We start from the raw sequence: 23,149 nt of genomic DNA, 5'->3' as shown, positions 1-23,149 counted from the left end.
TATCCAAGCGTACCACAGTTGTAATCTGTATTATTGGCAGTATTAAATCCGATACAGTTCATTAAATATTCTTTTGTCTAAAGGCTTAGCCAATGACAATAGTGCAACGCAGCACCTGCTATGCGCTCGCTAGCTCGCTCCCCCGCCAGCGCTAGCCAGTGCAGCCGGCCGCCGGCCGGCTGTCGCTGCGCTGCGCTAGCATAGCCTTGCCAGCTCGCTGGCTACGGCTAGACTGGTCGTGAACGACTAGCGACTCCGTTCTTAGACGTCATCACAATTTAGAAGTGATAGTGCGCCGCATGCGGCGAAAGTATAGCAAGTTTTCCAAAACCGAGGAAATTGCATCCATTATGTTAACAAATATAGAACAAAATTCAGAACAGTAAAAAACCCCGCACAACCATAGAATTACTTAGAATTTAACATTTAATATTATTACATCATTGAGAAAAAAATGCCTAAACCATTTTATTAGGTCTTTAAAGGGACTGTACAGTACTGGTTGAGGTAAGAATTCATGTTTTGAACATTCCTAAGTGAGATAATGAAAAGCCTCTTATGAAATATGAAAGAGCATGTGATTTTAAGAAGGATTCAACGTTAATTTGATGAAAATTGGTTTTCAAATGGCTGAGATATCCAAAAAAAGTGCTAATAATAAAAGGCGACATGCCCCAACTTTATTAGTATCTCTTTGTTTCACCTTGTTTTTGGATACCTCAGCCATTTCAAAACCGATTTTCATCGAATAAACTTTTGATACCCCTTAGAACTGCATGCTCTTTCACATCTCATAGAGTGGTTTCTGAATATCTCACAAAATGTTAAAAGCTAAATCTTCACCTCGACCAGAACTGTACACACCCTTTAAGATTCCCAGCCAAAGAACATACAATTTGTTTCCTCTACTAAACTAAACCCTTCAAAAAAGTTTGGAAATCTCAGTTTGATCAATCATTTCTCATTTTTTCTCAGAAAAGATTGTTTAATTCTCTTTAAAATTATACCATACTTGTTATGATTATCGTATATATGGAGGTGCAGTGCTTACAAATATGAGGTAAAATCAGAATTTAAAAGCTGCAAAATGGCCCAATTTTGGACGTCCCTAATTGTTTCTTTGGTGTTCATTTACTGTAACATCGGCATTTTTAAGGAGTGAAACATGTATACGTTCAACCAAACAGATTAAAAAACACACACACACACACACAAAACACAAACGATCATGACTCAAACCATTTTATCTCACAGAACCTCGCCACATTAACCACAACAAAGACATAAAGAAGTGAAATGACATGGTCTTGGTTTTATTGGAGTTTCATCTTTATTTTGTCTTCATTTTGTCGTTATTTTGTCTTTAATTTATGTTTACTTTGTCTTTATAATTGTCAATGAACATGATCGGGGCTCATTGCAGTATCTGGTGGATGACCCAAGTGCTTGCACCACCACCTGGCACCATGTCTTCATGCTGTTGATTAACTTCGTGATTCGCTGCTGAGGAATGGCGTTCCACTCGTCAACCAGTATCTGAAGGGGTCCTGTCAATGTCGTTGCATTTGTGACCCTCTTCCCCACAGCTCGGCCAAGTTGATCCCAAAGATCTTCTATGGGGTTGAGGTCTGGGCTGCATGCAGGCCAGTCCATTCTAGTGATGCCCTCTCTCTCGAGAAAGTTGCACACAAGTCACGCTCTATGTGGTCTTGCGTTGTCATCTTTTTGAAGCATCTCAGCTTCAATTTGCCCTATGGCGCAGGCTTTTCGAGCATTGCTTACACGAGGCATGATGTACAACCATAAAACTTGATGAGCTATCAAAATTGCCTGGCATGGCACCACTGAAAACTTGAATGTGAAGTTAAGATGTCTATTGAAATTTGCCTTCATGGCTGACCAGTTGAGAACAAAAGACATAACACAAAAGAACATGTTCTCTATTTACTCTTCACGACCATTCTCATTCATAAGGACAGTTCTTGTTCATTTTGCAGCTTTTCAATGCAGACCTTATCAGACACTTTTGAGTACAGCACTTTACTTGATAGCATAATCATAATGAGTAGGATATCATTTCAAAGAGAATTTAATAATCTTTCTATTGATATCAAGCATGTATTGTATAGTGCTTACAAACTGGAGAAATCTACAACTGAAGTCAGATTTCCAAACTTTTTTTGAGGGGTTTATTTGGAGCCATGATGCCTTTGAATCACATACCTTCTGATCGGCCCCTTTTCATTCCCAGCATGCTCTCCAGAGATCGGACTGTATGCACCACATCCAACATGGCTGACACTCCATTCTCAGTCTCCTCATCTTGGTAGGGAAACTGGAAGAAAAGCATCAATTTGATCACTACCAGACCTGTTTTTAGTCCATTTCTGTGTTCCTTTCTACAAAACATGCATTGCTAGACAGAGACTTCTTAAATTATTTTGTTCTGGAGAATGAGATACAAGTGTTACCATCTCTAACCCGCAAACATTGATACTCATTTCATAACAGAAATCACCCAGAAGGAAAAAGCTAAACCCATAATGATTGAAGGACAAAAAACAAAATACAAACAAACAAACAAACAAACCAAAGGACATGCCAGTCCGGTGCAAACTTGAGCATTACACTTGGCCTGTACCTGAAGCAAATTACAGAATTTCACTAATCCTGAGGTCTCGAGGCATTAATGTTCTGTATCAGCCGCCCCATCCCCCATAAGGGCACCACCACCACATAATATAAACTACTTGTTAATGTATGATTCCCATCACACATTGAGAAATCCTGCCATGTTTAGTGCGATCCTGCAAATTCAAGACTATCTGTCAAACAACAACTTCTATCAACCTGCTCAGTCTGCCTAACAGCTCTCATCATAGCTGTGAAACAACATTACACCTGAACATTACTCTTATTGGACTTCATAACGATATCCTGTTAGCACTTGAATGAGGAAAGTAGCTGTTTTCCTATGTTTGGATTATTTGACGTACTAATCTGCCGAATGCAGGGCAGATCTGTTATATTTGACAGCGTTCTACAATGGTTCAAGTCATATTTTTTTAGAGATTGCAGATATCTATCAATCCATTGTCATTGATCAGTATTAGATCAGGGCATTCCTCAAGGGTTCATACTAGGGCTCCTTATCTTTACCTTAATCTCCTCTCCTATCGAAGCTATTATTCAACAGTATAACATTTCTCTCTCTCTCTTTTTTTTTTTTGCATGGTCTATGCTGATACACAAAATGTTACTTTAAAGCATTAATGGAAATGTCCACTGATTTCTAAATAGCAACCTTCAAGAGTGTGTTAAATATATCAAGAATTGGTCAATCAGAAATGGTATGAAACTGAATGAAGACAAACCAGAATTTATTCATTTCACAAACTGTTATCATCCTTATGATTCCATTACGCCTTTCCACTTTGAAAACTTTCAGGTAAGCATAAATCCTGTTTCATCGTTCAAGAACCATGGTACAATCATTGACAGAATTCTTACTCATAATCATGTCAATTGGATTCTGTAAGACTGCTTCCTTTGCCCTTCACAAAATCAGCTCTATCAGATAATTGAACTTGATCAAAAAAACACAGAGATACTAGGTACTTGTTCATCCTTTATTTATGTCTAGAATTGACTCATGCAAGAGCCTCCTTTCTAGATTACCTGACTGCTTCAACGCATTCAATGTTCAGCTGCATGGCTAGTCACTCACACTTTCCAATGTGAACATAATATCCCCTATCTTACTAAGCCTACACTAGCTCCCTATTCAAGCAAGAATCAAGTTTAAAATTCTGCTATTGACTTCCACTGCTTACAGGGTAGCATCTGACTATCTTCTGGACCTCCTACATAATAACTGTAAATATATGTACACTGTATCAGAGACTCCAACTCTCCCGTTTTCGACGGGAGATCTCCCGCCGAAAGCCCAGTTTTGCAAAATCTCCCGTTCTCCCGTTTGAGATTTGATTTCTCCCGCCCTGGCTCTGTGTCTCCCGGTGGAAAGGATTTCTTACTTATTGCTATCGTACCTTGAAAAAATAAGCCTTAGATAGCACCAGAGAACATTTAGAACCCTAGGAACTTCGCGCTTCGCACACATCAACTTGGAGTCTCCCGTTTGCTGGGGGTTTCGGGCGGGAGAATCTCCAGATCAGAAGGTCCTTGGGGTTGGAGTCTCTGCTGTATACCTCTACAAAATTTACATTTCAAATAAAAAAACAAAACAAAACAAGAAAAAACAAGCAACAAGGTAAGATGTTTGACTTGGCCCTAGTTTCCCACCTCATCCACTTGAGGGTACGGAGCGATGCAGATACTTGGACAGTCGTCCTCTAATCTCCGTGGTAACCGCTGGAAAAGCTCCTCCGTCAAGTATGGCATAAGAGGATGCAAAAGACGAAGTGCGCCCTCTATGACAGCATGGAGGACATTGATGGTGGGCAGGTAGTCTGAGGATGAAGGCTTCTTCAGCGGATCTTTGATGCACTCCTGTAGCATGACATGGTGAGAAAAGGTCAAAGGTAAGAAAAGGTCAAAGGTAAATGGATATGAGCAAAGGAGCAGTGAAAGCAAATTGATGACATTTCTCATAAAATGCATGTTGTTTTTTAATTAAAAGAATCACAGAATGATAAATCAATGATACATTAATGTCCACCTGCTACTAACAGAACAGCTGGTGGAAAATTCGAATGGGGAAAAACACCTTCATGTATCCTTGCATGAAGATAACAGTTATAAAGGTATTAGTTAATCAATCAAATGACTAGTATTCCAGTGAACAAAATAATTTCACAGTATTTGTTTTAACAGTTGCAAAATAACATAAATACAAATGTAACTCTTTTTTTTTTGGGGGGGGGGTACAAAATATGACAAGAATACATGTAGCATAGTCAGATCATTGTGAAATTATTCATTCATTAAACATGATGACTATGAAAACACTGAACAGGATGTGGATGACTCTATGTAAGGTTGAGAAGAGTGAGTAAACGCCTCTTGGCCTAAAACCAAAATGTTGTAATTGCAGCTGTCTCCTGGACCTACATGTATACGTAAGAGTCTGATATAGATGGGGATGTCCCGGCAGAGACAGCTGCTTGAGTGTCTCTAGTGGACGGATAGTCTGGGTAGGAGGAGACTGACAGATGGTCTTATTAACCAGGATGTCATCAACAGTCTGTCATCATCATTTACACTCACATGCTTGTCATCATGTACATACACTGATACCATGGAAAAACAGGTGTGAAAGTGTTTACTGAACATGGAGGTAAAACAACTAACGAGGTGTAATTAGTACTTCAACTAATCAATATATTTCAGAAGCCAAAGTCAGAACAACTGGAGTTCCTGTTTCAAGAAATACCACAAATAAGGCATTATCCTTCAATATTAAATGTGCTCATTTTTCTTCAGTAATCATCCTTTTTCATTATGGAGAGTAATCATCATTCTAATTTAATTCCTATTCCTACATGTATCAGCACACTGCTTAATTTCTTTTGCCTTTACTGTTGCTTTTTGCATTATAACTATCTTTGCTGAGTACCATAATTGTCATTATAAAAAGCAGTATCAGGACTATCTTGAACAAAAATGACACAAATTAAAAGTGCTTATAAATACAGCTATTCAGACAGCAATAAAACATGAGAAGTGGGAATAAAAGCACACCCCCCCCCCCAAACTCTTGGAGCAAAGGTGAGTAAACTTAATGTGATTTCTCTTTTTTCATCTTGTATATCTAGGTAGTACAATCTTGGTATCCAGTATTTTCTGTCATAGAAATAAATATAGTATACATGTTTTGTTGTACTGGGGAAACTGTCTCAGTTCTATGAAAGAAGAAAATGCATACAATGTAGGATGTGTACATGTCGTGGTATCTTAACTACATTGTGAAATAGTTGAAAATCAGGATTTCCACACACTGACATCAAACACCTACATGGTATCTTTGGCAATGTAACTTAAATGTACATGGTTACTTGTGTACAAGCATAGATGCTCTTCACATTACTTTAATTTGCATCACTTCCTTTTTCTCATCCCAGCAATCAAGCTCTCATGGTGATGATGCACATAAAGATTTCTTTTAAAACTAGATCTGACTATTACCAGCTGTAAGGGTTATTTTAAAACAAAGAAGATAAACTAACAACAGTAACAAATATGAGGTATCATGGCTCACCTCATTATAAATGGGTGAAGGTCCACATTATTTGAAGTGACTGGTGACTGGTGAACCTAAGAAGCAGTCTATCTAGTCAAATCAATGACAATAAAGACATACATGTATGTGACCTGCCATGACAAAAGGATCCTAAAGTTGCTGACGGTTGAGCCGAAAAAAATAGAGTTTCAAGTCAGATCATTGAAATTGGTCAAAACAAGCGAATTTCTGCTGTTGGCATAATGTTGTACATAGTCTTATGTTTTGTCTACCATCTGCGGCAATTTGAAAGCTAAATGATCAAAAGAAAGGCAAGAAATTAGTGTTTTTCTGGGCCATGATTTCCTGGCTTTCAATGGAAGAGCAATGTGTCTGAAGATTCAGATTTAGTGCCGCAAATAGGCTCCACCCCTACCAACGAGGGAGCAATATTATTGGTCAGTAGGTCACACCCTGGTTAGTGATTAGTCATGGCGCGAAGCTTGAATGAACATTTCCGAGCTTGCTGTGAGCAGATCTTCTATTGTCAAGAGGTGAAAACTGTCGTACCTCACCTTGATCACAATTGTGTCACAAAAAAGAAAACTTTGAAGACAGTTTTCTCAAAAGGCTGATTTCCTGCACTCAGAAAGGTCTCACGAAATCATTGATATCTCCACAACCGAGTACACTTATGAGTCATGTTTATACGAAATTAAAGCAGAAGATTAAGGGAATAATGTAATGACATTTTTAGAAAATTGACCCCCCCCCCCCCCCCCACACACACACACACACCATACACATAACTTTCAGAACCTTTTATTGTAGTGGGCCACATACGTATTGTCATGGTAGATCTTAATGATACTTTTGCCCCATGTACAATGACATGGGATAAAGACATCCAAACTTGGAGGCACTGTGGTCTGAAATCAGCAAACTGAATATCTCTACACAGTGCTGGAGTTCATGGCAATGCAAATCTCCTGGAAAGTGCCAAGTGTTCTAGGGTGGTTAGTGCAACCAAGAAAAGCTTGAAAGTTGTGGAATACACTGAAATACATATTTCAATGCAAAGACCTGACAAGTGCAGTGCTTACAATGACTCGTTCCATGTACTGTGAGTGTTCAGAGTTAAGTTGTAGTGATAACTTGTTGTGACAACTAATTGATTGAGACACATAACCATACACCACATGTAGGACTTGGAATAGAAAAAGTGTGTGAACAATTCTAGATGTTCATTTATCAGAAGTAATTCATTTCATCACTTACAATTGTGCTGCATTATGGCTAGCTAACTAAAGGGTACTCTGTTCATCAATGTTTTCAAAACTTAACCTGAAGTTTAACTCCGCTAGGGCTTCACTAGCATAAAATGTAGCTTGCTTCAAGTTAGCAGACTGCAAAGCCACCTCAGTGTGAAAATAACTTACACATTCACAGGCATTCACATAGTCCCCTCTAGAGGGGTCTCTCGTAACACAGTAAGTTACACTGTACGGGTAGGGCAATTCCGTATGGGAAGGGCAAAAACACCAAATTTCAAAGTAAAGTAAATGCTCATAGATTTAAGTTTCCCATACAGACGGATTGTTGTATTTACGGAAACAAAAAAAACCTTTTTCAATAACTTTCCTCAGTTTTGTTGTACACACTTTTAAAGTTGGAAGACTATTTATTGTAGTTATCTAAAATTTTACAATATCAAATGAAAATTCAAAATGAAACAACTTAAATATCTCTGTGCTTTATCCATACTTCCACATTTTTCTTCTTATGCTTCAACAATCACATTTTATGAAGCATTCAGTCACTCTCATTATGATACTTTTTGGAGAAAGTTTCAAAATCTACTGACAAATTGACGTAATTCCGTTACCATGAAATTGAAAAAAGTTTTCTCCTGAACAAACTACTCATTGATTTTTTTCTCCCCTTATAAATTTTTTCTCTACATGTGACTCCCTGAAAACTCACAAAACATTCTGTGAAATATCTCCTTTAGTTCTGCTGTAATTGTGGTAACGGAATTACATGGTAAGGGAATTACACGCACATCTAATATGGAAGAGAATGACATAACCTACTTTCATTCCAATATGTATGTGAACCGTTCGTGAAATAGCTTCAGGGCATTATCCTTGAGCTTAACAGTGTTAGTGATTGGCAGTAAAGGAGTGAAATTTGAAATATACATGGTATGATACACTGACATGACTCAGCATAGCTGGATGCCTCTGACAGTGACTGTGAGTCCTGACATCAGGGTACCTGCCAGACAAGACTACTTTTGCTGGAAGTCTCCTCCCTTCTTTTACCTTTTCTCATGTACAAGAACTACATGGAGACTGTGCTGATAACTTAGGTTTGCTATATACTCATTCTCAAATCTTAAAAATCATACTGATTTTTTTGCCCACTGAATGTGGCACCTTTGATCTTTCTGTATCATGCTAAAGACTTTATCAAGACCAATGAACATGTCCTGTTTTCATCCTCAAGTCCTTTATTTTTAATGGTAGGGTATGACTATGACCTTCTTTCATCTGTTTCTTAGATCTTTCGTCCACAGAGACACATATTTTGATTTTCATGCCCCTTTGATACAGAGCATCTGCTACCCTTTGAAATTTGTTCTTTAATCCTTTCTTTTTAAAAGTAATAAAGACAAAAATACCATTTGTAATGAACATTTACCCGGTCAGTTATTGTGATACAGCTCTAAATTGTAACATTTAGGCCTATACTTCCCGTCCTAACGTTAAGAAGATTTCATATAAAGTCAATGGGCTTCTGCTTCTACCTTTACTCTTCATGTTACCACTTGCCATACAATCCAGTTTCCTTTATTAGTGCTATTACAGTGTATTTTATCATTTGCTTTTAGGCAGTTAAAATACCACTTACTGCAAAGAGAAGATGCACATTTCTTGAGAGTGAATATAAAAGTATGTACAATTGTATGGCAACACTCAGGATGAGAAAATTGTCAAAGTCAAGAAGAAAGACAGAGACAGGAAACTTGTAGGAAATTTATAGGCAACGTCATGATTACACTCAATGATCAAATCACTGTCGTATTTCTGAAGAGGTCATTTGAAAATTCTGTGTGGTCAGAAGTAAATACTAATTTTATTCACAGGTTGAATATTCTGGCTCTAACACAGTGAGCTGAAGATGGATAAAAGAGGCCCTCTAACCTTTAAAGATGAATTTACATAATTTGGTGGAGTCACTCTAATGGTTCAAAAAGTTGTAGAACATTGTTAAAGTCATTTTACTGTATTTTATTTCGTTTTAGTTCAGTTCATTTTATTTTTGTAGGCTTAAGTAGGACTTACATTGTAAGGTTATTATCAAATTATGCACTGCATTGTACATTGTATACCATGGGGCAACTTCAGCTATTTGTAAAATGTCACAAGGCTTTAGTGATTAATATACATGTAAGCCACACTGTACAGTGTATAATACTAAATGATTGGGCACTGGTGTAGTAACAATCATAATTTAAGAAAACTTTCTTTTCAATTTATGATTGAATTGTAATTAATTACATTTGTCATTGAACCACAACTGCATCTTTCCACTTAACATATAAAACGTTTCAAGCATCCTTTGTGTTCATCCTCGATATCAAACATTGTGTTCAATGATGGGTCTGCACATTGCACTGAAAATTGGCACTTCATGATTTAGATTTACAATGTAAATTCAGTGTCAATCCGGACAGTTTTTTGTTATTTTCTGTGCATGTGCACATTATATTTATGTACAGTACTTGTAAGTAATTCACACATATTATCAATAATTAGCATATTTAGGAAGAAGAAAACAGAGAAAGGTGTCGTGCATGATATTAACAAAAGAAATACAAGAAAACTTGAGTATTGTTGACTGGATTTATAGAATTGTATTTGTGTAGGGCTATTGTAGCGTAATTCCATTACCATGTGTCTTGGATGTCATTTACCTGCAGAGTGTGAAATTCTTAACTTGAAAGTAGACAAATCTTGATGGATGTGGTACTTAAAAGTTACGAGATCTTGACTGACATAGTTACGACTTCAAATCACAGTCGTTAGCATGAAAATTTTATGTTTTTTGACAATAGAAACTCATTTGGCAAGTATACACTTGTATCAGCTTTAGGTTAAAGGCTAGAGAGCACTTATTTAGTGGTTATATTTTAGTTGAAGGCATAAACAATCTTTATCAAGACATTTCAGAATACATGAGTACCAAGAATTTGTATTTTTTTCCAGTGTATTTCAGAAGACGTAATTCCGTTACCATTTGTGTAATTTCGTTACCACTGACTTTACAGGGGAAAAGCCTGCTGCTGAGAAAATGTGATGAAATATTTGAAAAACAATCCAACTAAATTGAAGTTGACACAATCAATGATGAAATCAGACAACAACCTATAGTGTATGTGTTATAGATTTCAGAGAAACTACTTCCTAAGTCAGAGTTTAAGTTGTGACTCAATTTTCTGGTAATTCCGTTACCATCAAACATAGACCTCCTTTGCAACCAACCAAGTGAGAACATTTAACAAATTTGTATTTGGGGTGATAGTGTGCATACCTCTGCATCTTTTGAATGTATCAAGAGAAGGCTAATTCGTCTGTTGAGAATGAGAAGGGCTTTAAGTCTTCTCGAACACTATGGGTATTGTGGTCACTTAACGCCCTTATCATTCTCAACCGACGAAGTAATCAATCTAGTGTACAGGGGGAAAGAATATGAGCCAAAATTCTCTGATTTGTAATTCTGTTACCGCGGAATTGCCCTGTATTAACCTCTTAATAACTTTAATGTTAGCCAGTTTAGTATATAAGGGCAATTCCGCGGAAACGGAATTACAAATCAGAGAATTTTGGCTCATATTCTTTCACCCTGTGCACTGGATTGATTACTTTGAATTCTCTTGATACATTTAAAAGATGCAGAGGTACTCACATTATCACCCCAAATAAAAATTTGTTAAATGTTCTCACTTGGTTGGTTACAATGGAGGTCTATGTGCGATGGTAACGGAATTACCAGAAATTGAGTCACAACTTCAACTCTGACTTTGAGAGTAGTTTCTCTGAAATCTATAACACATACACTGTAGGTTGTTGTCTGATTTCATCTTTGATTGTGTCAACTTCAATTCAGTTGGATTATTTTTCAAATATTTCATTATTTCCTGTCTCTGTCTTTCTTCTTTGACTTTGTCCATTTTCTCATCTTGAGTGTTGCCATACTCACAAGAAGTGTGCATCTTCTCTTTTACATAAGTGGTATACATTTTGACTGCCTGAAAGCAAATGTTAAATACACTGTAATGCCACTTGTATTAAAGGAAACTGGATTGTACAGCAAATGGTAACATGAAGAGTAAAGGTAGAAGCAGAAGCCCATTGACTTTGATATTTAAAATCTTCTTAGGACAGAAAATTATAGGCCTAAATGTTACATTTTAGAGCTGTATCACAATTACTGACTGGGTAAATGTTCATCACAAATAGTGTTTTTGTCTTTATTCCTTTTAAAAAGAAAGGATTAAATAACAAATTTCAAAGGGCAGCAGATGCTCTGTATCAAATGGGCATGAAAATCAAAATACATGTCACTGTGGAGGAAAGATCTAAGAAACAGTTGAAAGAAGGTCATAGCCATGCACTTACAATGTACCATTAAAGATAAAGGACTTGAGGATGAAAACAGGACATGTTCAATAAAAGGTCAGACTATCGACTTGGTGATATTGATAAAGCTTTAGCATACAGAAAGATCAAAGGTGTCACATTCAATGGGCATCCCATGTCAAATAATGACTTCTATCACATTGGGTATGATCCTTCTCTTAAATTCTTGATCTTTCCTTACAAAAAATATCCTGTTCATTTCTCTCTGTCAGTAGCAGTGCTCTCTTTTCCTTTTTAAGAAATTTTACGTCCTTCCTCTTCTTTCTAACCTTTGTTCAATTTATGCTGCATCACACCCATTCAATAGTCCCTCATCACTATACTTAGATTTTGTATGAAACCATGAGACTTTTTAGCATGAAAGTATACATTGATATCTCAGAATTCAGTATGGTTTTTAACATTTGAGAATGAGTATCTTTAAAGTTATCAGTTAGCACAGTCTCCATGTAGTTCTTGTACATGAGAAAAGGTGAAAGAAGGGAGGAGATTTTCAGCACAAGAAATCTTGTCAAGCGTGTACCCTGATGTCAGGACTCGCTGTCAGAGGCATCCAGCTATGCTGAGTCATTTCAGTGTATCATACCATGTATATTTCAAATTTCACTCCTTTACTGCCAATCAATAACACTGTTAAGCTCAAGGATAATGCCCTGAAGCTATTTCACGAACAGTTCACATACATATTGGAATGAAAGTAGGTTATGTCATTCTCTTCCATATTAGATGTGCGTGTAATTCCGTTACCATGTAATTCCGTTACCACAATTACAGAAGAACTAAAGGAGATATTTCACAAAATGTTTTGTGAGTTTTCAGGGAGTCACATGTAGAGAAAAAATTTATAAGGGGAGAAAAAAATCAATGAGTAGTTTGTTCAGGAGAAAGCTTTTTTCAATTTCATGGTAACGGAATTACCTCAATTTGGCAGTAGATTTTGAAAATTTCTCAAAAAAATATCATAATGAGCGTGACTGAATGCTTCATTAGATGTGATTGTTGAAGCATAGGAAGAAAAATGTGGAAGTATGGATAAAGTAGAGAGATATTTAAGTTGTTTCATTTTAAATTTTCATTTGATATTGTAAAATTTCAGATAAATACAATAAAACGTTTTCCAACTTTAATAGTATGTACAACAAAAACGAGGAAAGTTATTGGAAAAGGTTTTTTTGTTTCCGTAAATACAACAATCCGTCTGTACAAGAAACTTAAATTTCTGAGCATTTACTTAACTTTGAATTTTGCTGTTTTTGCCCTTTCCATACGGAATTGCCCATAATCCTAGAAACTAATGAGTGCAAGTGTGTTCATAGCATCATTCTGATTTGACCTATTTAAAGGTGTGTTGTCTGCTTCAAGCGTTGGGGAAAACATATCAGGTAGACAACAAATCAAATCAAGTTTAGAAATACAAAAAGTTTACTGCACAAAGTGTTGTCATTGTGCCAAAAAGCAGGCAGGATGCAGCCCTAGGGGCCTGGTGACTAGCTCTCAATTTCTTACACACATCATTCCAAGATAGATGGCACTGGGTCAACAGAAGGAAGAGACTTCTATCCTACAATATTCAACAATGGTCATCACCAAGCTCAAATACCTGTCAGCTAGTCAGCTACATTGTACCTACAGTAGTTCTCCTAACAGGGAGTCATATGAACAAACTGGCTTACATCTTGTATTATATTGTATCTCTGCATTTTGAAAATAGAAGGGAGAAATACATGTAGAAAAGAAATGTAGAAACAGTATTTACGATGTTGACAGTCTTTTTGTCATGCTTGTATTTTAACCTGTTTGATACTGAATTCTGACTTAATACATACATGTAGGTCACCAGGTTCCTGTATGGAACAGGTTAAAGGGATAGTACAGTATTGGTGGAGATGAGAATTGGGCCTTTAACTTTTTGCGAGATACCAAGAAAATACTTTGATATAGTACAGAGCATACAATTTTAAGAGGAATTCAAAGTTTATTTGATGAAAATCGGGTTTGGAATGAATGAAATATCCAAAAACAAAGTAAAACAAAGCGATCGTAATAAAGTGTGGGTCCCACACTTTATTAGAATCGCTCTTTTTTGGATATCTCAGCCATTTCAAAACCAATTTTCATCAAATAAACGTTGAATTCCTCATAGAATTACATGCTCTTTCATATTTCATAAGAGGTTTCTCATTATCTCATCAAAAAATGTTAGAAACCTGAAATTATGTCTCAACCAAAACTGTACGATCCCTTTAAACTTTCGGCAATCTCAGCCATGCCTTGATCTCAAAGGAGCTTTAAACCTTCCATTCTTATTGTGGATCATTCAAACAATTAAAAACCAGAAATGGAACAGTCTCATGTAATCTGAAAAATTGGTTGTAACGTGTTGCCAAATTTTAGGGGACAAAGACTTTCACTTAGATTATCCTTAAATGAAGAGCAATTAATCGTACTTAATAGTAAGTAGAGTATGTAGAACAGAACTTTGGCATTGGCAGAGGAAAAGGCAGTGTGTGAATTTGTCAAGTTGAAACAAAGCTCACATTGGTAATAATGGTAATCATCATTGGTTTGGTTGGGTTTTTTCTAAATGAAGACAAAACCTTGTCATATAATTAAATAGCTAGCTACACAATTCTATGTACCTCTCAAACATTATTTGTGTTATTCTACATGCCTTCTGTTACCTTGTGATGTACAATGACATGAAAAGCATACCATGTTTAACAAAAAATGACCAAAAAAGTGAACAGAATGATGATAATAAAAAAAAAAAGTTAATGTGGAGGTCACATGAGTTGAGTTTAACATTCACATCTTGACTACAGCCCCCTACTACTTCAGTAAACCATGACTACATCACTTTACTCCCTACCTCAAAGAACCAACCTAATACTTCCCTCCTACACAAAGTGAGAACAAGTCTCATCAATCATCTTATTTGCTTTGCTATTTGTGCTCGCTGTAAGTGATACCACTGTATCAAACTGATTTCCTGCCCTTCGTCTTGGTGGGAAGTGGTGAATGTATCTCCCATGATGAGGAATGACTGGTGTTTTAATGACATCCGCTGCAGAAAGGGAAAGAGGGAGGGTGTGTTGGAAAGATGAAGAATGGAAACGAAGAACGGAGCTCAGGCGGAATGAAAGTATGTTGAAGGTGTTCACCCACAGGTCTACATGCTACCATAATGTAATAATGATAATAATGATGATGATGATGATGATGATGATGATGAAGATAATAACAATAACAACTAGAAATGTCGCTATGGCGACTGGTATGCCTCCGCCATAATGCACAATTCTCCTAACAGGTCTATAGTACATGTGGACAATGTGTGATTACATTTTCACAAAATTGGCAAAATATTAAAATGACATGTTTCTCACAAATGTATCGAATGTTTACCTTCCTTGACCTATGTTTAATTGGATGAATAGGAGAGCATGTACTTTAACTTCGACTTTGACCCTTTCATAAGTTTATGCACTTGAGTAATTTTCAAGGTATGGAGAAAAAGTGCAATTTCTGTATTGAACAGTAAATTGTTATCATTTTCATCTGGCCTTTGATTCATAAGAGAATCACTGTCAGGCAGAACATACATAAATATGTACTAAGTTTAAAGATTACTTGAGCCGCTTCCGAGATATGGAGAAAGTAGTAAGTTCAGCACTTTCACTTGAGCTTTGACCTTTTGACCTTTGACCTTCTTGGCAAAAAAAAAAAAAATCCCAGAGAATCCCCAGTGGGTAATATACATGCATACATTAAGTTAAAAAAAAATAATCCTGCTGGCATTGCATAAATATAAGGAAAATACTAAAATTTCGAAGTATTGCCCTTGACCTTTGACCCCTGACCTTTGACCCCATGAACCCCAAATTCCCTAGCTAACTACTGCCAATCAGTACATGCATGTATACTTTGTTCCATAAAGATACTTTGAACAATTTCCAAGATACAGAGAAAAAAGTGAAATTTTAACATTTTACTTGACCTTTTGACCTTTGATCTTTTGACCTCATGACCCCAAACTTTCTCCAAAGAATCTTAATTGGGTAATACATGTATACACTAAGTTTCAAGAAAATATCTTCAGGCATTGCATAGATATGGGGGAAATAGTGCAATTTTAAGCATTTGACCTTGACCTTTTGACCTTTGACCTTGAGCATGTGCACCCAAAAGTTGATAGGCACAACTTCACCCCCTAATACACATACATGCCAAGTTTCATTAGGATACCTCAAAAGGTTTTGATAGTTACCCTGTCCACAAAATTCATTACGGACGGACGGAAGGACGGACGGACGGACGGACGGACGGACGGAAGGACGGACGGACGGACGGACGGACAACCCGAAAACATAATGCCTCCGGCACCACTTCGTGGCGGAGGCATAAAAATGATGATAATAATAATGATAATAACTAGAGAAGCACTCTGAGAGCGCAGACCTCCGCCAAGCATGCAGCGTATCAGTGATTTCCACCCATACGTACAAAGTCGCCCGATTTCCCAATATAGCTTTTGTTACGTCATAAACCCTCAGCTGCACGGCGTGCCTTGCCCCAGCAGAAACTAGAGCATGCATTTAAGTGCGCGCATACAAACCTCAAATACGCGCAGCCTGAACTCCCAAGTTCATTGACCCTACCTGCCAAAATATCAAAAATCCTTCATAAATTCCCCCAAAATTCTTGGATCACTACCAAATTTGATAATTTGTTACTTGTATCATTCTTAACCTTTTCTGCAAGTTTCATCTAAATCCATCAACTACTTTTTGAGTTATTTTGCACATGGACAAACTAACTAACTAACGAACAAACAAACAAACAAACCAACGGTAACGAAAACATAACCTCCTCCCTTGGCGGGGGTAGTAATAATGATAATAATAGTAATGATAATAATAATAACGATAATGACAGTAATAATAATAACAATAACAAAATTTAATAATAAAAATAATAAAAGTAATGATGATAATAATAATAAGGTTTTCTTTATCCAGAGTAGCCTCTTCAGTGTTGCCATTGCTCTACCAGAGTCCCTAGCGTTGCCAGGTACCCATTTATACACCTGGGTCAAGAGACACATGTCATACAATATACTGTATACGCTATATATTTCGCGGGGGTTTTATTTTCGCGAATTTCGCGAGTCGGGAGCTATTCGCGAAATTAACAACACGCGAAAATATTACCTTCCAAAATGAATCCCTTGCCTTGATGATACGAACATTTTCAGTACTAGTATACCATGTCACGGCTTACCGAACAGACCATACTGGCTAAGCTTGTTTATGCACGTCCACGTCTACTTACGAATACTGTAGAGAGCCAATCCATTATCGCAAGGGGACCACTCGTCAGAAATCTAGCGCGATGGACTTAACCACTTCAAAAATGTTGAATTCTAACTTACTAGTTCGCATAGTTTGGTAAGTTTTTTTTTTCATGTAGTGTATAACTAGTATCATTCTTATTTGCTAGTAAGTTGAAAATTCACACTTTCTTTGCCACTTCATATTTTCTCTGGTCCCCCAATCGCGAATTTAACCACTCGCGAAAATTTATGTACGTGAAAATTATAGCGTATACAGTAGTGGATAAAAACATCTTGTCCAAGGACGTTGAGCATCGGACAAGAATCAAATTCGGGTCTGCCAAATGGGAGTCAGGAGTCTTATCCACTACTATGCAGAGACTCCAACCCCAAGCACCTTCTGATCTGGAGATTCTCCCGCCTGAAACCCCCAGCAAACGGGAGACCCAAGTTTATGTGTGCGAAGCGCGCAGTTCCTAGGGTTATAGATGCTCTCTGGTGCTATCTAAGGCTTATTTTTGCAACATACGATAGCAATAAGTAAGAAATCCTTTCCAACGGGAGACATTGAGCCAGGGCGGGAGAAATTAAATCTCAAACGGGAGAACTGGAGATTTTGCAAAAGTGGGTTTTCGGCGGGAGATCTCCCGTCGAAAACGGGAGAGTTGGAGTCTCTGACTATGTATACCACGGCGCTCCTACTATGTATGATATTCTTTTCTTCCCCCTATTTGTGAGATTCAGTACAGGTAAAACTTCTTGCTCTCTGTCAATTACTTGAATGCATCTTTTTTCTAAAAGGTGCATTTAATAGACAATCCTCTCAAAGACAGTATACTGTATCTCACTCATGAGTAGAATGACACTATGATGTAACATTCATGGATCAAACTTGGCAATGCATGATAATCATACAGTAAGTTGTACATCATAACTAGACAGTTCCACTCCTTGGTTTTTGATGTTTAAACTTTGAAACAACGTATCTAAATTTGACAAAATACTGGGTTTTTTTGTCATTGTTGCTGTACATCTACCTTTTACATCATTTTTCTTCCAAATTTATCTTCTTTCATGACTGTGCGACAAGAAGCCTTTGTGCATGACCTAAAAATGTCTAGATCTACCCCCAAACAGCTGTAGTTTAACCCGTTCCATACTAAATTCTGAAATGCCCATAGACTTAATACGCAGGACACCAGGTTCCCATGCAGAACAGGTTAATACACAGGCCATCAGGCTCCTGTGTAGAACTGGTTAAGCCTGCCATCTACATCTAGTTGATAATACAAAGTATCTTCAGATCTTTCTTTTTTTTTTATAGTCGAAACACAATAAAATTGCAAGAGCTCATGTTTCTTGGAAGTTAAACTTCCAAAAGTCCTACACGAAATCCCTACTTGTAAAATAAGTGAACTCTTTCCCTCTCCAACTATAAACTGAACTGAATCTCACCAAGTACTTTAGCATTAACCTTTGACCCAACATATGACTACATCTTAACCTTTCAGTAACTTGTGTGGCAGTGCTATGCCTTTCATAGTCAATTTAGTTGCAAAGTTAGATACATGTAACTGTAGTATGTTTGGATGGATGAATAAAGAGGCTGAATTGTATTTTCTACACTTCTAGCACTGACATGACAGACATTTTAAATCGAGTATTTATGATATCATAAAGTTCACCATCTTTTCTAAGTACCAAGTCGGAAATTGCAATCGAAGCAGGATAATATGCAGTTTGTTAAATGTAGGATTTATTTCAAACACTTCACAACAACAACAATAAAAAATATCTCACCACATTCTATTTGTTTTTTCTTGTGTACTGTGATAAATTGCTGAAATTATAGTCATGTAACACAAGCCTGAACTCTGAGTTTAGCTTTAAAATGAAATGGAAACAGGCAAATCTATGATTGCTATTCTTCACTACATATCAAAGATACAATTTGAAAAAAAAAGCAAGTATACAAAACAGCTCAAAAAGCCTTTATTTTGCACTGTCATTTGTGATGTCAGAGAGAGAGAGAAAAAAAAAAATCATCAGCCCCATATCATGCCTATCATGTTATCCTGAAATGTGAGATTCCTGCTACCTTAGGCCAAGTACAGTAATCGGAAATCCAACACAATCTTGTAATGACACCCTAGCCCAAGGCTGCCAGGCACTCACGTCATCGTCCATCTCTTGTAAATATGGACAAACAAGGGCAACATGATGATAACCAGTTTTTTCAATAATGATCTTTTCATCTTTTTTTTTGTATCGTGAGCCAAAGCAAATGACAGGCATTTTGGCTGCAGGGAGCCATACTCGAAGACAAAAAATGATGTCAAGTTGACAAGTACAGTTATATGTTAAAGTATGGAATCCATTGCACAGGGAAATGATGATGAAATAAGGAGTGTTTTCTGGCAACACACAGTCACTCAATGCACCATCACATACTATCTTTGCTCAGATTTACTAATTCCTTAAAGAAAGGACGTACCATTCATCAGCTGAATTCACAGTTCTTGCTACAAACACCTGACTTAACTCTTTCGCGACCACATTACGCATACCCTACCGCCAGGACCACTATAAATTTGTGCCGCAGCGTGCTCAATGCATCTTCTCACAAGCCACAAATGAGAAAACTTCTTGTAAAAAAGATGTTCTCTGTTAATCATATTTTCATGCCAACAGCTTTATATTACTCTGGAGATGACAGAAAATAAATATCTAGTCTAGAAAATTAGAATTGATAATCATTGAGATACTGCAGTTCTCCCATAGACTCACATGTAATTACATTACACTCACAAACCACAGCGAGTTGGGGCTGCTATGAATTCAAGTGGAAGGAGTTTTGTTGACCTAATGAGAAATTTTCTTGTATAATAAATGTTCTCTGATATTCAATCATATTTTCACGCAATCAGCTTTATTTAACTCTGGAGACGATAGAAAAATAAATATTCAGTCTAGAATATCGGAATTGTAACCTTACGATACTGCAGCGCTACCATAGACTTTATACAATCGATACACGCAAGTTACCTGTACCGGTACTACTGTAAAAGTGGTTTCTTTCCCGGTGGTTTTATTTTCGGGCTTTTCGCACTTTGATGTTAAAGCGCGAATTTAACATCATGCGAAAATGTTTTGAACACGTCGCTTGTACAACGCTATCATTACCGACCGCGAATTTAAACACACGCGAAAAAGTCGGCACCAATGGAAACCGCGAAAGTTTCTGTACGCGAAAGAAACCACTTTTACAGTACACTAAATATTTCACGATGTTTCTAGTTTTGCAAATTTAGCGAGACGTGCACACATATGTTCTGCATTCCGTGTGCACTGTACTTCATGATCGCGAATTTAACCACTCAGGAAATTGTCATGAAGTCAGACTCGCAAAATACACTACACATACGATGTATTAGAGAACTTTATTGAAAGTTTTCTCAAGAATTTTCAATGGTCCCTTAATCGTATTTGGTATCTACATACTGTACATAAAGTGGATGTAGCGAACTCGCAAATGGCGAACTTTCACTGCACGAGCATACAGAGTCTTTATTCACGATCAAAAACAGGCGTATATTTCGGTGAGTTAACTCGCTGTTGGGCTGGGACATGACGTGGAGCCCGGCGAGTTAACTTGCCCTTGGTCGCAAAAGGGTTAATTGGTTCAACATGCAATCACGTGTAACGAACACATGCTTGAATTGCTATATCTACTCAGGAAGTGGAGACAAATAAGTTGATACATCAAAAACTTAACCCTCATTCAAAGTATCATTATCAGTATTGATATCTGTATCTTACGTACATTTGGCCCTGAAAGAAATCAGATCACGTGAATGATGGAAGGTGTACAGTTAACAGTTCTGGAACACTGAGACCTTTCTACGCGTGACACTTCTTCTTTTCCACCACAGTCCCTTCAAGGACTACCTTTATTTCTACCTTTTCTCCCCCAAGATCCTCTCTTCTCACCCATCCTGTTCTGCCTTTTCTCTTCCTAATGTACAGATTTTGTCTTTGAATTATGCCACGTCTATTTGTATTAATATGATATCTTTTTTGGAAACTACTTAGTAATGTCTTAACCCATTGCAATCATGTGGGTATGGGAACCGGTAATACAACACTTAACACTGGCACTGATCCGAGGGTCCCAGACCCAGTAAATTCACTGTCGGACCAGTAATTTTCAGGAATTGCTAAATTTACTGGTCCGACATGACAGGGATAATAACAAAAATAATATTATCAGGGCCAGTTGAAAAAAGTACATGACCAGTAAATGTTAGGTTAGGACCAGTAGAAAATATGGGTTAGTGTGCAGCCCTGTGTAATACATAGTACAGGTCAAATAGGGATAGAAAAAAAAAATGCCACAAATTTCAAGTGACAACTACTGTATACTTGGGTTTGACTGTAGATGTACAAGTAGATAGTAAAATGGAAAAAAGGGCATCATAACAGCTGCACATGTGAGATGAATACATGATGTCTATCATTCCAAAGATTCATTAATCTGAAAGTTGAAAAAATAGTTTGTTATTTATTTAAAAAAATGTTAAGGTGGTGCATTCCAACTTCAGGATTTTGAACCTTATTTCATTTTCGGATTTTAACAAATCCTTGAAATAATGACCTTTTTTCATCTTTAGATCAAGAACTTTCAGAATAAGATATTCCATGTTCTCCACTGCTTACTGACTTTGATTTCCTTTCATGATACTTCTTTCAGAATTTCATAGCTTAATCCCTTTTCTCTCTTTATATGATGTCCCAACCTTAAGTTCTCCATCCCTCTCTCCTCCCTCCCATCTGGTTCATCTTTCTCCTCCCAGCGACTTCTGAACCCTTCACCAAATTCTCACAGACTCTTTTCTTCCTTACAACTGTCCCTGTCTCATATTCTCCCGTCTCCATTAATGCAACTTCAACTTCCAGCTCAACACTGTCTCTGGATTGTCATTATATGCCAAGCATGACACTCTCGTTTCCCTTTCAATCAATTCCCTTCTTTCTAGGGTCATCTTTTGTTAAATAACACATGGTGGTACTGCAAACCACTCTTCTTCGGTTACAGGACTGTGCAAGCTTTCATACAGCTGTACAACATGCTCTAATATATTTTTTTTATTTTTTTTTTGGGGGGGGAGGGATATGACAATCAGACACATTCTTTTTTGCTTTCATATAGGTATGGAAGACTTGCATGCCACATGTTCCTCATATAGAAAAAAAAAGAGAAGATTTTGTTAAACCCGTTGAGAGCAGACAAGCGCTACAAAAAGCCACATTCTGTATTTTCACTGAGTGGTCATCATACACAGGCCTGACAGTAAACAAACCTGGCTGAATGGAAAACAGGCACCATCCAGAAAAGGGCACCTGACACCCACTCACACGTGCAGAACACATGCTTGAACAGTACGTATGTACTCAGAAAGAAAAGATAGTAGCTCATATCTTCATCAAAACTTTTCCCTCATTCAGGCTATATCAGTACTGCCCTACATTTGGCCTTGGTAGAAATCAGTTTGTGGGTATGTGATGGGAAGTAGCCAATCAGAGGATGAGCTTTATCTTAGTCTTTACACGCGATCACACACACACACACACACACACACATACACTAAAACACAATATAAGAAGGTTCTGAGCATGAAAAGTACTCTTACCTCCTAAAAGTTTGTGATACACATATTTCATGTTTGCTTGTTTGTTTGCTTTTTATCACATCTTTTTGGTTTTCTGGTTTTTCACTGACAAAATAAAGACAATTTCAAAGAGAAGTCATGAAGATTCTTGCATGTTAATTCCACACCAGTCGGAATAGCAAGGCTGCCACATTTTAAGTAAAACAATTTATTTGCAGAATTAAAACTTGGCAGGTCTGCATGTAACTTACTTATATCTAGCACA

General features: G+C 37.2%; 2 protein-coding genes across 2 annotated transcripts in view; one reads left to right on the top strand and one right to left on the bottom strand.

The window, feature by feature from the left end:
• Positions 1–13,814, top strand: part of LOC139740030 (uncharacterized) — a 166,165-nt gene extending 152,351 nt beyond the window's left edge. The window contains exon 4 of the transcript XR_011711537.1: positions 13,741–13,814. The gene's annotated coding sequence lies outside the window, so the exon portion shown is untranslated. The remainder of the gene's footprint in view (positions 1–13,740) is intronic.
• The window catches only part of LOC139740033 (valine--tRNA ligase-like), a 70,569-nt gene that overhangs the window by 24,751 nt on the left and 22,669 nt on the right, over positions 1–23,149 (bottom strand). The window contains exons 20-21 of the mRNA XM_071650626.1: positions 4,303–4,509; positions 2,224–2,335 (exon numbers count right to left, since the gene is read on the bottom strand). Of these exons, the coding sequence (XP_071506727.1) occupies positions 2,224–2,335; positions 4,303–4,509 (319 nt within the window). The remainder of the gene's footprint in view (positions 1–2,223; positions 2,336–4,302; positions 4,510–23,149) is intronic.

This window comes from Diadema antillarum, unplaced genomic scaffold (genome assembly GCF_040938485.1).
Source record: "Diadema antillarum isolate AM-2024a unplaced genomic scaffold, OU_Dant_1.0 seq00000827_RagTag, whole genome shotgun sequence".
In the NCBI taxonomy this organism is placed as follows: Eukaryota; Metazoa; Echinodermata; class Echinoidea; order Diadematoida; family Diadematidae; genus Diadema; species Diadema antillarum.
The sequence above is the reverse complement of the archived record's forward strand: the minus strand, read 5'-3'. Positions and strand labels throughout refer to the sequence as shown.